The 16,355-nt window shown below is 39.0% G+C and overlaps 1 protein-coding gene across 7 annotated transcripts in view; it reads right to left on the reverse strand.

Annotated features, from left to right (window-relative positions):
- Nucleotides 1-16,355, reverse strand: part of ACACA (acetyl-CoA carboxylase alpha) — a 266,475-nt gene that overhangs the window by 123,003 nt on the left and 127,117 nt on the right. For all 7 annotated transcript variants that reach the window (XM_059908198.1, XM_059908197.1, XM_059908199.1 and 4 more), the window contains 5 exons: nt 12,322-12,446; nt 4,918-5,031; nt 3,526-3,639; nt 2,431-2,520; nt 405-523 (listed from right to left, as the gene is read on the reverse strand). In XM_059908198.1, the coding sequence (XP_059764181.1) occupies nt 405-523; nt 2,431-2,520; nt 3,526-3,639; nt 4,918-5,031; nt 12,322-12,446 (562 nt within the window). The remainder of the gene's footprint in view (nt 1-404; nt 524-2,430; nt 2,521-3,525; nt 3,640-4,917; nt 5,032-12,321; nt 12,447-16,355) is intronic.

Raw genomic sequence — 16,355 nt, forward strand, 5'->3', positions numbered from 1 at the left:
CCTGTGTGCCACAACTACTGAAGCCCATGTGCCTAGAGCCCATGCTCCACAACAGGAGAAGCCACTACAATGAGAAGCCTGTGCAACGCAATGAAGATCCAACACAGCCATAAATAAATAAATAAATAAATTTCTAAAAAAAGAAAATGAATGGAGTAATCCTAAACTTCTATCTTAATTAGACCATACTTTATCTCTCCAGATCAAAGATCAAAAAAATAAAAAAAGAAATGGACACCAAGAGGCTCTTCTTCTCATGGTTTAAACATGTTCATTTTCTGCTCTACATTTCTAGCTTAAAAAACCGTACATAATGGTCACACACATTACCCACCCCCACCCTCCCTTTAACTCTCCTGATAGAGCTCTGGTTGGCTCAGGTGCACACACCAGCTCAAACTCACCTGTTTGGATGAGATGTGGGCAGCATGAACTGGAATTCCACCACGCAGGTGTTGTCCTTAAGCTGGCGGTGTTGTACACTGTTAAGCTCATAGGCAATATAAGCCCTTCGAACATACACCTGGTTAAAAAGTAATCCTCAGTAAATACACTTTAAAAACAGAAACTAAAAGATGGTTAGCCCAGGAAAAAGACAGTCTTGAAAAGAGGTGTCTGATGCAGAAGAAGGTGGTCTGTGGTGACAAGTCCCAAAGCCCCATACATACATACCTTGCTTTAATTAATAAAGCTGGAGTCTTAAAACTATACCCATGACTATAAATGGAAACAAAGCTAGCCTTCCTCTGCTGGACACCTCTAGGTGTGCTATAAACCCTTCACGCTGACCTAAATTCGAGAGAAGGTTTGATCAGTTAGCACAAGAGTATATAGAACCATGACTATTAACTCATTACACATGATGATTTCAACAGAAAATAAAAGCAAACAGGGAGAGGGACTTCCCTGGTGGCACAGTGGTTAAGAATCCGCCTGCCAATGCAGGGGACATGGGTTCGAGCCCTGGTCTGGAAAGATCCCACATGCCGCGGAGCAACTAAGCCCGTGCACCACAACCACTGAGCCTGCGCTCTAGAGCCCCGAGCCACAACTACTGAAGCCTGTGCTCGGCAACAAGAGAAGCCACCGCAATAAGAAGCCCGCGCACCGCAGCGAAGAGTAGCCTCACTCAATGCCCGCGCGCAGCAACAAAGACCCAACACAGCCATAAATTAATTATTTAATTAATTAATTTTTTAAAAAAGCAAACAGGGAGAAAAATGAGAGGTGCTGATTCTGGGCTACCTGAGGAGTGAAGATAGAAGACAAAAACAGTTGAAGTACAGTCTCTTTCACTATCTTGTATCTTTGTTTTGTTTTCCCACTGGCCCAAATCGATTTTACAGTGTTTATATCCCCCAAACCCTAGGCAAAATCAGGAAGGCATAATTTGACATATAATATCTCAGATACACTAACTTGACTCAAAGAAACAGCAACAGGCTACGTCTCAGGAAAACCCATCAGTCCAACCTCATGTACTTCACAGCTAATTTGCCATGCACATAAAATGAGACACATCAGCATGTGAGGTACGTCAGGAAACTCTGCATTAAATGGCATAAAAGCACTGTAGAACACTTAGATATTTTCAAATTTTGATATTTACTGAGTAGCATATATTACAGTCTCCCCACAGAATACAAATAAAAAGTAACCCAAAAGAGCTCGCAAAGGACTGTAGTGGTATCATATCACATAAAATCATTGAAGACACTCCTTTTCCTCATCTTCAAAAAAAACATCTACTTGGCAACATTACAGCAGTATTTGGGGCCTGCAATTTTTGTGCTTAATGAGGTAGTGTGCTATAGTGGAAACAGAAAAGTCATGAGTCAGATTGACCTGGGTTCAAATGCAAACTCTTCCACTTACTATCCATGTGAATTTGGGCAAGTCACTTAACCTCTCAGAGGCTCACTTTCTTCTACTTCATGAAGTAATTGTAGGATTAAATGAGAAAAATAAAGCACCTAAAACACAGTTCATTAAATGTTATTACTTTCCTTCTCATGCCAAAATAGTTCATAAGAACTACTTGACAATTCAGAATATAACTAAAATCCATTTTATTTGGCCCAAATCACAAAATGGTACTGTTCTGATCAGCCACATATTTTTTCACTTATTGTATTAACAGGGAATCCTAATCATTATGAAATGGAAGAATTCAAATACCTGGTAAGTAGAATTGAAAAATGCTAGCAGCTATTTTCCTGTGATTGGAGCCCAGAAACTGGTGATTAGTTGAGTTGACACACTTGAGTAAAAGCAAGACCATTTGTTTCAGAGGAAAAGAGAAAGGTTCTCTACTCTTGAGAACCAACGTTAAGGCCAAAGAAAAAGGACTGATAACAATAGCCAAATGGACAAAAGGAGTCAAGCCAGAAACTGAGGAAAAGGTCATGTCACGTTACTGTGAGAACCTGCCTCCAGAGCTGCCATCCTCACGACCTGGTTGCTGTGATAGAAGAAGTTTGGTAGGACATCGAAAATTGACGTTTCGGACAAGATGAGTTTCTGGAAGGTACAAAGACAAGCTTAAACCATTACATCCATAAGAGAACAATTCCAATGGACAATATTTAGCATTTGAAGCATTTAGTGAAACTTAAGAATTTTGTCTATGAAGGTCATGTACGATCTTACCTTCTCTCTGCCTCAGCTTCCTCAGCTACAAAATGGGGAAAATAAGAATACCTATCCTCACAGGGCTGTTGAAGAGTTAATATACGTAAAATTCTTAGACTAATGCATTAACAGTACATTAATTATATGCTAATATAAGTGTTTATGGCTATTATTATCCTTTCTGACACATATCCGTACTTAACTTTTAATATATTGTCTCACTACTCCAATATGGTAAGCCATAGATTTGAACCCTCTATTTCAACTATGAACCAAATAGACAAAAACATCCTTCCCCCCTCTTTAGTTTCCCCAGAACGAAATCTGATAGAAACCCTGAAGATTCCCTTGGCTAGGGATAATAATATTATCATTATTTCCAAGTAGAAAAATATAAAGCCATTCCTGACAAAATGGTGTTGTTTAAAAAATAAGTCAAGGTTCTTTGAATTAGCTGTAAAATTAGCCAATATTCTTTTATAAAATTGGCTCTGTATGAAGCTTAATAGTAAGCATTAAAATAAAATTAAATGATTATTTAAGTAGCTTTGCCTGTAGAAGACTAACAACTACCTATTTATACATCTGATTCAAATATCAGAAATCAACCAGTGCTACCACTTCATTCTGTCCTAGAATACCTTCTAGATAAAAGCACAAGAGGTGAAGACTTCATTAGGACACTTCTATCAAGGCAGGCCTATTCAATTTTTAAGCTAAGCCACAATTCTAACAGTATTTTATGAAAAAAAAAAAGTATAAATCATTTTAGAAATTCAAGGTATGAAACTTCATTACACAGAAAATCAAAATTGACTGACTGATTACTTAAACTATGCTTGGGAATAAAGGGGACAAGAGTGCAGAGTGGCAGAAAAGGGCTATAATGTATACCTGCAGGTTCTCAATGCAAAACTGATGTCCGTACATGTCAATAGCTGATAGGAAGATAGACTCTACTTGGTTATGGCGAAGCTCATATGATGGCAAATGGGAGGCAATAAGAACCTAGAGTGAGAGCAAAATAAGAGGCGTAAGTTCCTGAGGGAGTGATTATTCTAGGCTCCTATTAGGCAGCTCTGATACAAAAGCAATAAATATAAATCTGTAAATGCAGGCATCAAAGATTAAAACAGAGACCAAGTAAAACAACTTCTGGGCCCTGTAACATAAAGCCAATGCCGCCAAATACTGCATCTCAGTTGACTCTCACCATGATTTGCTTGTGAGCAATTTCCCATGGGGGCAGAGGGAGGGGAGGGAGAAAAAACAGCTTCAATCAAGTTCCATCAGTGCATGTGATTTACCATTGCAGAGCTGCTCGTCCTGGGGACTGCATGAGTAGCTGTTAATTGGGAATCAGGTCTGGCAGGGAACAGCTGTGGGGAAGGTGGATGCAGCAGAGCTAGCCTTTTGCAACTCTGAAGGGGAAAGACTAGGAAAAGCTGCTCCGACAGTCCAGGTACTCAGTACCAAGCAGAAGGTGTCAGGATGTGACACCAATGCATGTGACGGGCAGGGAGAGTGAAAGCAGTGTCACAAACAAACAGGGACACGGTAGGACCTGAATACCCTCAGCAGGTCACTGAGAGGTTCAATAACTTTGAGTAATTCAGTGACATGGATACAACTGTAGAGAAAGCAGAAGGTCACTGAACAGCTTCAAATGCTGCTTCCTTGTCGATGCCCGTGCGGCTGGAACACAAAGGGAGTGCCAACTCCTGGCTTCCCTGCTGAAACCTTTTGGAATGGAAATGAAGACTACAGGGTGAAACTGGGCTGCTCTGGGGTTGTGCTGATTGCTAGCACCTAAGATTCATTTCATTATCTTCTTGCTTTCCACACTTGATTTTTTCCTATACACTTAAAAGTTTTCACCTGCTTCTAAGCTCCCTTTGGAAAGTAAATATTAAACCTATTGCTTTCCCTCAGTTTCCTTTCCTCCACGTGACCCTGGTTTACTAGGAAGGGTAGGGAATAATAACAGGATTTTATAATGGGGAGAGGGCTTCTATTTTTTTAATTAATTTTTATTGGAGTATAGTTGCTTTACAATGTTGTGTTAGCTTCTAGAGGGTTCCTGTTTTAAAGAAACTTAACGTTAATCTTTTCCTTTCTCTTTAAAAAACATATACCACGTGAGAGTTTGTTCTGAGGGCAATGAGACATACATGGGAAATTGTATGACCTTTGGAAGGTGCTGGAGGAAGAGCTCATTGCATCCAGGACTGCCCAGTCTATGAAAACCATCATTCCTCCCTCTGGACAGCCAACACATGTCCTTACCTGGCGTGCTCGGAGCGCCACCTTAGCATTGGTGGTCTTACTGAGTTGAGTTAGCTCCGTGAGGATATTCAGCAGCTCGTCAGTGAGAGTGGGGTCCCGGCCACACAACTGATCCTAATTGTTAATGTGACAAAGAACATACATATCCATGTTAAAAAGAACTGAGGTGGAGAGAACTTTGAAATGGGAAAAGGGAATAAAAACAAAGTAAACAGAGCTAGATTACTAAGATGCAAATGTCCTGTTACCTTTATCCTAAACAGTGTAGTAAAGAGATCCCAGAGGGGTACTTCCCTGGCGGTCCAGTGGCTAAGACTCCACGATTCCAATACAGGGGGCGCGGGTTCAATCCCTGGTCAGGGAACTAAGATCTCACATGCCGCAGGGCCAAAAAAAATTTAAAAAAAAAAAAGAGAGAGAGAGAGAGATCCCAGAGGAAGCTGCTGCCAAGGAGAAGCCCAAATTCCTCAGCCGTTCAGATTCTAAATTCCTAATGTATTTCTTTATAAATCAACACTAGACTTTAAACATGCAATAGAAATCATTAGAGACCATTAAAACGGGTCAAGGGATTCTGGGTAAGAAATAACAAAGGATGTCTCAAAGTTTTAAGAGGTTTTAAATAATATAGGGACTAAAAGCTTTCCTGTTCCCTCTCCCACTTTTGGAAAGAAGGCAGAATAAGGCAAAAGGAAACACTCCTGGTGGTTTTCATTCCACAAACCATATGTTCAGCATCCCAGTAGGGTGCAAAACAGAAACATAAGCACAAATTATTCATTTATAAACACACGCTAAATAAAAACACCATCTCATATTCTGACAATTCTATACCCCAAATCATTTATCCTCTTGCTGTACCAAGAATCATTCCATGATACCTAAACATGGTGAATCCTTAGATGGATTAGAGGGAAAAACCAAGCTCCTACTATACAATCCATGGTGTAATTCAGACTTGGGTCCTTTGTCTCCAAAGAATTTAAAAATTTTAAGAAAAAAACCTCTGTCATATTTTGGGAAAAATATTTCTTCTCCAGGGCAGTATCAGTTTATTCCCTAAATTCATCCATTATCCATGTAATTCTCATCTAAGCTGAAAAAACTGCAGATGCACTTTTATAAATGTCCTTTTTGAAATTTACAGAGCTATCTGTAATAGTAGTTCTTAATACCACATCGCATAGTTCCCTCTACTTGGAGTTTGAAATAACTGCCTTTATATTTTAGTGAATTTTTATTCTCCCCCACCCCACTATTGAATAGGACATGAAAGACAACCAGATCCCAAAAGGCTTCCTGTTGCTGCCTTTTAATCTTTCTCCTTCCTGGATTATCAGTCTTTTTCTTGAGCAATCTCCACTTCATCTTTAACCCTCCCCGTCTCAGGGATACTCCTTACAGTCCTTTACCAGCGCAGTACAAATAGAAATGTGGGGCTTTTGGCTTTGGGGGCAAATATACATTCCCCTAAATGCTTTTTCTACAACCCCCTACCACTTTCCACATCACAGGGTAAACAGTTTTGGAGTACTCAACACTGGTATGCTGGAAAGACAGCTTCTCAAACATTTTAAAGCAGGAAATACTTTCTGGTTCCCCAATCCACAACCAGAGGTGTGCTCCAGAGTCGTAAACCACATGATGGTATTTATAGTTAAGGAAGTGCAAGTATTGTTTTCACCTGTTTACTGCAGGAGAGTCACTCATCTGAGTGGAAGAAGAAAGTGATTATAAATCCAGGGCTCGGCTGAGCACGTAGTCACAGACTGAAGGACCTATTCCTCCCATCCCGGGGAAAAAGCAAAGAGGAGGGAGAAAATGCACCCAAGTCTCATCTTTTATTGAGAACTTATGAGCAAAATAGAATTTTAATAAAATCACCAGCAGCGCACCACAACAAAGAGTAGGCCCTGCTCGCTGCAACTAGAGAAAAACCTGTGTGCAGCAACAAAGATCCAATGCAGCCAAAAATAAATATAGTTTTAAAAAAAGAAAAGAAATGGGATGATGATATATATGTTAAAAAAAAAAATCAAATCAAATCACCAGCGACAAGGCCATAACAAGACGGAAGGAAAGAATAGGTAGATAACAGTGGGTAGGGAAACCATGATAAGCTTTTCCTACCTAAATCCCTCTTTACCTAATGTTCGTAATAGAGAAAATATACTCTTTTCTGAGGTACTTACTTCAGTCATCAGAATGGACCCATTGAGAGGTTCAAAAACCTAAGAGATGTCCTGGGTAACAGAACTCAGCTGCTCTGCAAATAGTCAGACTAAAGTCTCAACATTAACAGCAAAAGCCAACACAACAAAATAAGAACACTAGCCACCTACCCAACCTATATCAGATGTGATATGGACTGGTTTCCCTTGAAAGGAAACCCAGGTTTACCTTTTGAGATTAAATTAAAATAAATAAGTAAATAAGTAAATAAGTAAATAAATAAATAAATAAAAATGGAGTTACCATCTTGCCTAATTACAGATCACATTCTAACTAAAACACACACACACAACTACTTAAAAAAAAAAAACTTTTTCATTTCATCCTTCCATTATGAGAGGGAGGAAGTGAGAAAGGGGGTAGAGAAGCTTCTTTTCTGTAAGAAAAGTGAACTATGGAGACTAGAAAAAATAATAGGGAAGTAATTATTCGTTCACGATCACCAACTGACAATCCTCCTGGACTCCTTGTGATAAAGTACAGAAACCTAACCTTTTTGACATGTGAAATATCAAACACAGTATGAATAAACCACTACTTCCAATAAATTATCCTGACTTGGAAATTTCCCATTCAAATATTATTTTCTCTATTGTCATCATTAGTACTTAGGAAAAGATGTGCAATACAAAATTGTGTGTAGTGTAACCTTCTCAACCCTCTCCTGTCCTTGACCTGAACACAGTGTTCAAGTTGTGAAAGAAACCACCAGGGATGGAAGATGATTCCATTCATCAGAACTACCCACCCTAAGATACAAGCATCCAAGAGGAAGTTTACAGCCCTCTGGCCTAGAGACAGATGTCCTTTGGGCAACTGGACAGCCCAACATCACCGTCTAACTCTGGTGAACATTTTGTAACAGTAACATTAAATGGTGATGGTGTCAGCCTATGTTTCCTCAGTGTATAGAGGCAGGTTCATTTAATGAGCCTACCTCCTGATTTGGGGATTAGCTGCATAAATCTGCAAGCCAAAGTGAAAATTATTCAATAATGGTTAAGATTGGTACCACACAGTTATTTCTTGTTTTCATTCTTAACCTAGATGGGCTAACCACAAGGAGTAGTTCAGATTTGCAGAAATATAACAAGCATGCTTCAGTGTCAAAACCGTAGCCAAAGTTATGTAGCTGACTGCCAGGAGAGCCCAGTATAGCCAACTTGATCTTAGCATCCTAAGATTTGAAGGCAATTCAAAATGAAAAGAATGTGACGTAATGGCTAATATTCTCAAGACATTAACTACTGTTCAGCTGGATGAGGCACCAATCCCAATATCAAAAACGGACTGGCAGCTTCTTCCAGTCACAGCTAGAATTTCTGACCTTCCAAGGATGTTGTGGGACAGATTAAACAAGAAATGTTAATATAACCCTTATTCAGTAAACATGGGTTTACTGGGACTTTTCTCCATTATTTATACGTTGAACAAAATTATTTGCAGTTATGTTGGGAGGAAAAGGGAAGGGGCTGATAGGCATTTTATTTATTTATTTATTTATTTTATTTATTTTTGGCTGTGTTGGCTCTTCATTGCTGCACGCGGGCTTTCTCTAGTTGCGGCGAGCGGGGGCTACTCTTCATTGTGGTGCGCCAGCTTCTCATTGTGGTGGCTTCTCCTGTTGTGGAGCACGGGCTCTAGGCACGCAGGCTTCAGTAGTTGTGGCACACAAGCTCAGTAGTTGTGTCGCACGGGCCCTAGAGCGCCGGCTCAGTGGTTGTGGCGTACGGGCTGAGTTGCTCCACGGCATGTAGGATCTTCCCGGACCAGGGCTAGAACCCGTGTCCCCTGCACTGGCAGGCGGATTCTTAACCACTGCGCCACCAGGGAAGCCCCTGATAGGCACTTTAAATGCTCCCTGTCTGAACCAAATCAGAGGCTCACAGGCACGGCATTACTCCTAAGGAAGCATGGATTATACTACATTCGTGTGGACCACACCAGAAATAAGATAGAAGTAGTGAGGGGAAGACCACTCAGAATCAAGGTGGCTATAGGATACATACTTTGCCATCTAGACAGCTGTAAGAATGTTGATACTTTTTATTGATACAAAATTGCTCAGTTTGGCTAAAGAGTCCCTTAAATATCTCTTAAGTAAACTTAAACAATGTTCTAAGCTTTTTCCTATAAAATTAAGAAATAAGAAGAACTTTCAAAAAATAAACTTACTGACTTTGTTTTCAATGTGGCACAATGTTCCTCCAGATAGAGAAAACTTGACAGGACTTTAACATTTTACTTGACATTTTGCTCTCCAGATACAGCAAAAGATTAGAAGAAATTTGCTGGAGAGTCTATGAGGCAAGTTACCAGTAGGCAAGTTATGCTAACACCCGGAGGGGAGGAAGGCTTCCTCGGAGCAGCCCACATCCTGCAACACTGATTCACAGAAGCCTGATTTTCTTGATTCCCTCCCCCTAGGTTCCAAAGCCCCAGAAATCATCATCTAGTTCAGCAAAGCACACCATCAACAGTCCCACTTCTAGAAAGCAGAGATTGGAATGCTGGGCACATAACATTGATCCGGAAGCCAAGGTAAGCAAAGAAAGGGGAACTAACAGAGAACACAGCCGGGGGAATCGAATGCTACCATATCCAGTTGTTATCCACAAAAGAGAGTAAGAACTACAGAAAGAGTAATCCAAACAACTAAAATGGCTTTTCCCAGCTACCACCATTAATGCAGATGTGGGGTGGAGGACCTGACCATTGCCAAAGAAGGCAGATCAGAAAGGAGCACTTTTCCAGCCTTCATTCCTGCTCCCTAAGTCACTGCTAGCTGGCCCTCAGCTCAAGCATAGCAGTTAACTTCTTGATTTCCAAATCTCTGAGATGAGGGCAAAATAACTGATATTTCAAATGCAATTTAATGATAAAAAAGGCTAGAGATGTTTACGAAGTTTTCCTTTGTTTTTTAAAGATAAATGTGAAATGCCAAAATAAAGAAAAGGACAAATCCATCTTTCTGGTCCACATCTTCAACCTTCCTCCTCCTCCTCCTCCTCCTCCTCCTCCTCCTCTCTCTCCTCCCCCTCATCTCTCCCCTTCCCCTCCCTCCTCCCTCCTTCCCTCTCCCCCTACCCCTCCCCATCCTATTCATCTAAACCCAAACACTAACAAACAGCTCTTTTCTCCAAAGAGCTCAGACTGTTGCAAAGAAAGTTTGGGTACTATCCATACAGGTAAGAAGTAATCGGGATGACAAGGTGGGGAAAAAAAAGAACAGCAGCAAGTCAGAGTCCCATTGGCGTCTGCCTGTCCTGACTGGCAAAAGCAGAAAGCAAAGCCTCAGACCAGTTCTCTGACAGGGCCCAACGCCCCTGCAGCACCCCCCGTGTAATTACACACTTGAGTGACTGGACTCTGAAGAAAATTGAAGGCCTGAGCTCCGAACAGCTGCCATTTTCTCTCTCCATCACACCAGCGTGATTACTTGAGAAATGAACAGCCCCAGCTCAAAGCTACTCCAGAATTCTCAGAGGAAATATGGCTCCGTGTTCCAATAATGAGATTCTTAAGGCAAGCGTTACTTACAATCACTCCGCAAAAGGAGCAAGCCGAGCCCCTATATCTTACAAATTAGAATTTAAGAAACCCAGCGACAGTCTTGGACGATCATTACTCTTCTGCAGCTCCAAGGATTCTGGACTTTGGTCTATTTTTAGTGCATAAAAACTGTTAAGTCCTTAAAAAGGTAATCATAATAAAGTGAAAACTCACCATAACTAGCTTCCTAAAAAGGCAAATTTTACTCCATTTTAGGTCCAAACTGACAGATTTTTCCACACCCTTATCATTACCCTTTTCTGCCAGAAAGTCTTGGCTTTATCCAAATGAGAATTAGCAATCCTTTTATCAAAATTTAAAGAAAAAAATCTAATTAGTCAGAGATTTCTTCCCTTTTCCGACTGAGAAAAAGAAAATCAGCAGGTTGCCATAGATAATATCACTTATTTGCCGAAACCTATCACTTGGAGAAGTTGAAATATTACATTGCGCTGTTATTGTTTTCTCCTTTCAAATGCATTTTCTGGCTTCCCCACCATCTAGCCATTCTAGGGTAGCAAAGGTAATGAACTCTCCCTGTGATTACATATTTTTTTAAGTGGCTATTCTAAAAAATGTTATATCCTCGAGAGTTAGCCAGCTAGGCAGATAACTGAGTGAGTGGCACTGTTGTTAACCAAGATGTGAGGTAGATAGTTTCCCTTCATTCCGAACCATGAAATAAAAAATAGCAGTGAAGATCTATAGTTTTTTTTTCCTCCAAGAAGAAATGAGGGAATTAAGGTACCAAGAATGCCAATTCCACAAAGGGACAAGGAAGAAAAGCACAGGAGCAAAAAAAGGTACTATAGTCTCCAAAAAACACAAATATGCAGCAGCAAGGCAATTAATTGCTCGTGGGGTAGAGAGGCTCTAAGAATAGTCCTATTGTTCTCTGATTCCTAGAATTAACTCAACCAGAAAAACCGAGGAGTAGAGAACTTACAAATCATCTTTAAAAATCCTTAAGTCCACAAAAATTCTACCCACTGGTCACATGTACATCAGTCCTATTCACGTTTACTAGTCTCACCTCTCCTCCCCTCTTTCTACTAATTCTCGTATTACTAGGTTATGGGGACAAAAGCATGTATCTACTACCAATACAATAATCCAAGCTTAGATGTCCACGTAAATAAAACAGAAAGGGACCACAGAAGATGAGGAATACATTTAAATTTCTTTGGTGGAGGAGGAACAGTACTACATTTCTAACAGTTGTTTTTTGTTATTCAGTTTTGGATGTGAGAGCATTCATGGAACAAACAAGCGTTATAACAGAAAAGTACAGTGGCTAGATAAGAATAAATTTTAAAGCTACTGTCACTAGTGACAAGAGGAATGAGGAAGCATGGGCCATCTCTAAGTAGAGCGAAGAGATGTGAGTTCCCATGTAAGATTATATGCACAATTGGCAGAACAGTCCTTTTCTGACTGGAGCAGGTTCCTTCAGGTCAAGGACAAAGACAGATAGGAGAAATTGTTAATCTACAACCCAAGCCCCACTCATCCCACAATCACAAAAGACAGGAGCTTCTCCTCTGACCACAGCCATCACAAGGAGAAATGCTTTTTTCATATCATCAACCATCCTTACAGGTTCTGAAAAATGGTACTCACAATAAGCATTGTGACCAGAAGATTCTTCTTGGTGACTTGAGCGTGAGAGAAGATGTAGTTCAGTACAGTGTTCATGTCACTCTTGTTCTCCTCCCGAAGGGCGAACACGCATTTGTCATAGTGACCTGCAAGCAGCAAAAAGAAGTGGTCCTCACCCATGTATGAATGTTCATGTTTACATGCTATTTGTTTTCTAATGTCTCTACTTAGAAAACTGATAAGAAGCGAGAAGAAATACCGTAAGAATTTTCTTAGATGGATTTGTATAGAATTGGCAGTGTTGTTTAGTAAAAGCAACCCTAGGCTAGGAGTCAGGCAATCTGGTATAAGACCTGGGCTCAAAGCCTAGCTCTGTTACCAATTTACTGTATGCTCCTGGGCAAATCACTTTACCTCTCTAAGCCTTATTTTCATTAAAAAAAATTTTGACAGATCGGGGAAGGGTGCATCTTACTGAGGGGTTGGGGATAAGCCCAGCCCCCTACCCTCTCTAAACTCTCTTATTTAGCTTCCTGGAATGATTTCCTTAGAAGAGAGGGTTCGGCTGCTTAAAAAGAAACGTCAATACCATTAAACCCCAGCTAGAGATTCTGGTTCCATGTCTGACTCACTGAAAATGTTTCACCCTAACTAGGAGGAACAGTTTTAGCTCAAAAATAAAACACCAAACTTATCAATGTCCACAAGAAGGATGGCTGCTACCTCTGGAATCAACATTTTCCCCTGGAAGTCCATGAAGCAGCTAAGCAATGCCTAGGAACTCCAAATCCAAACTAAGGCATAGATCAGGGAGAACCTTGCATTAAGTCAAAAGGTCTGTAGGGAGAGTACAGTTATGTATATTTTCATTGGCCTTTCACAAGGCCACCAGGGGCAGGTTAGTTCTGCCTAGCAGAGCTATGTTTTGCAACAGAAGCATAAGCTTCGGGTATACTGTAGTGATATCTACCATGGGATACAAGTAATATTCAGTTCTTTAAAAACAGCTTACCTCAGAATTAAATTTCCAAGCAAAGGAGAATTAGTGTTTGAATAGTCTCAAGGGTCAGAATTTTATGAAAATAGTAAAGGATTATCACCTTACTTCAGCCTGCAGGTTAGGTTACAAACCAAAACAGTGGCATTCAAACTGCATTACCATGGATTCCTCAAATACTGAATACAATCAACCAAGGCAACTCTGCTTTTATCTATTTTAAATATTAGAGATTGACATAAGATTTCTTTTCAAAATAAAACTAAACATATTTGAAAAACAGTGGACTACAATATTTAGAGAGCTGCCAATATCATAAAAGACCCATTTAGAACAAAATGGAAGCTGTTTAAAAATTGGTTGTCCTATATAAATTCATATTTCTCCTGACCAAAACTTAGCTTTGAAGTGACAACAGAAATATATCTTGGTAACAGAAATTACTAGAACTGGAGGAAATAAAAAGAATATTTATCCAAGGAGAGGCAGTGGAGACACTAAGCAGAAAGAAAGCAATGATACCAAGTGCCTCTTTTTAAAAACTTTTTATTGTGAAGTATACACACAGAAGAAGAAATAAACACCCAAGTAACTACCATCTATCTTAACAGAACATTTTTAGTATCTTTGAAGGATCCAATGTGCTCCTCCTCAAAAACAACCACTAAGCTGAATTTTATGTTAATCATTCTTTTGCTCTTCTTTACATTTATCACAAATGTATACATAGTTTCATTTTTCCTGTTTTCAACTTGATAACAATGGAATCATTGTGTATGGATCATTCTGTAACTTGTTTCTTTCCCTCACCATTATGTTTTTGAGATTCATCTTTTGTTCATGTGTGTACCTTGGTTCATCCGTTTTCACTGCTGTAGAGTAATCGATTGCAGGAATATACTAGAATTCAATTATCTACTCTACTTGTGTATATTTGGGTTGTTTCCAGTCTTTTTTGCTATTCATGAATAACACTGCCACAAACACTACTGTATATGTGTCCTTAATAAACACGTGTAAAAGTTTCTCTAGAGTATATCATCTAAAAGTGAAATTGCTAGGTTGAAGAGTATAAATAAGTTCAACTCCATTAGGTACTGACAAACTGTTTTCCAAAGTGGTTGTACCAATTTGCATTTCTGCTTACAGAAGTGGTGGAAGATGATGTGAAATTCAAATTTTTGCCATTCTTACTGTGATTTTGGTTCACATTTCTCTAATTAGTAATAAGACTGAACATCTTTTCATGAGTTTGTGGATTATTTATGCTTCCTCTCTGGTGAATTATCTTTTTATATCTTTTGCCCATTTTTCTATTAGGTTGTCTTTTACTTATTGATTCAAAGCAGTGCTCTGTAGATTACAGATACTAATCCTTTCTTAATTGTTATGATTTGTAAATATTTTCTTCCACATTGTGGCTTGTATTTTCAGTCTTTTTATGGTATCTTTTCACTAACAAAAGTTCTTAAGTGAGGTCAAATTACTTATCCTTTTCCTTTATAGTCTGTACTGGCTGGTCTTTTTTTTTTTTTAAGTTACTAGTAATTTAAAAAAATACATTTATTTATTTATTTGGCTGCACCCCGTCTTAGTTGCGGCACATGGGATCTTCGTTACCGGCATGCAGGATCTTGGTTGCAGCACACGGGATCTAGTTCCCTGACCAGGGATGGAACCCGGGCCCCCTGCATTGGGAGTGCGGAGTCTTAGCCACTGGACCACCAGGGAAATCCCTGTACTTACTGGTCTTATATGACAAAATCTTCTCTGCCCTGAGGTCATAAGGATATTCTCCTAAAAATTTAGTAGCTTTGCCTCTTTAGTACATGTTTAAGTTTTCAATTCATCTGGAATTGATTTTTGTGTGTATCGTCTAGGTTAGGGATCTTTTTTTTTTTGACAAATGAATAATCCATTGTCCCAGCATCATTTATTGAAAAGTCTATCCTTTCCTCATGATTTACAATACCTGCTCTGCTGTAAAGTAAGTTTTCATATATGCTTGCATCTGCTTCTCGGTTAATAGAACCAGTGTTCCATTGTTCTATTAATCTGCCCCTACACCAATATCACAATCTCTTCATTAATATGGCTTTATATTAAAACTTGATATTTAACTGGACAAATACCTCCACAGTGTATTTCTTTGGAAGAATCTTAGTTACCTTTCCTTTCATGTAAATTATAGAATTAGCTTGACAAATTCCACAAAAATACACTAGTAAGATTTTTATCGGAATGTCAATGAATCTACAGATGAAGTCAGGGAGAAACAACACTTTGCAAATATATATTCCAATCTAAGGCCATGATATTTATTTAGATCTTCTTTATTATTTTTACTGATTATAATTTTCTCCAAAAGAGGCTGCACATTTTTTGTTAGACTTATTCCTTAGAATTTCATATTTTGTGCTGCTATTTTAAACGGAATATTTTTCTAAACTGCTCTTCTAAATGATTGTTCCACTATAAAATTTGAATTTTGTATATTGACTTTTGTACCCAGCAACTTTGTTAGATTTTAAATAATTCTAATAATAAATATGTGGATTTTTTAAGGCTTTCTAGGTAGACCTCATATCATATCTAATAGTGGCTGATTTATTTCCTTACTCCTTTCTAATCCTCATACCTTTTCATTCTTTTTCTTGTCTTACTGCACTGGCTGGGATATCCAGTATGATGCTGAATAGCCGTAATGATAGTATGTGTCGTTGTCTTATTCCTAATCTTAAAGAGAATGCTTTCAACATCTTACCACTATGTATGATGCATCCTATAGATTTTTTTGTAGGAGAACTTTACATGATAAAAAGTTCCATCTCATTCTTAGTTGGCTAAGAATTTACCATGAATGCATATTAAATTTTGTCAGATACTTTTATCATCCATATCTTAAGATGATGGCCATGTTTTTTCCTGTTTTAGTCTATTACATGATAAATGACATTAATCGGTTTTTCAAATATTAATCAAGCTTGCACTAGTGGGATAAAGCCAACTTGGTTGTGATCTATTATTTCACACATTGCTGCATTTAGTTTGCAATATT

Source organism: Balaenoptera ricei, chromosome 20, assembly GCF_028023285.1.
Source record: "Balaenoptera ricei isolate mBalRic1 chromosome 20, mBalRic1.hap2, whole genome shotgun sequence".
In the NCBI taxonomy this organism is placed as follows: Eukaryota; Metazoa; Chordata; class Mammalia; order Artiodactyla; family Balaenopteridae; genus Balaenoptera; species Balaenoptera ricei.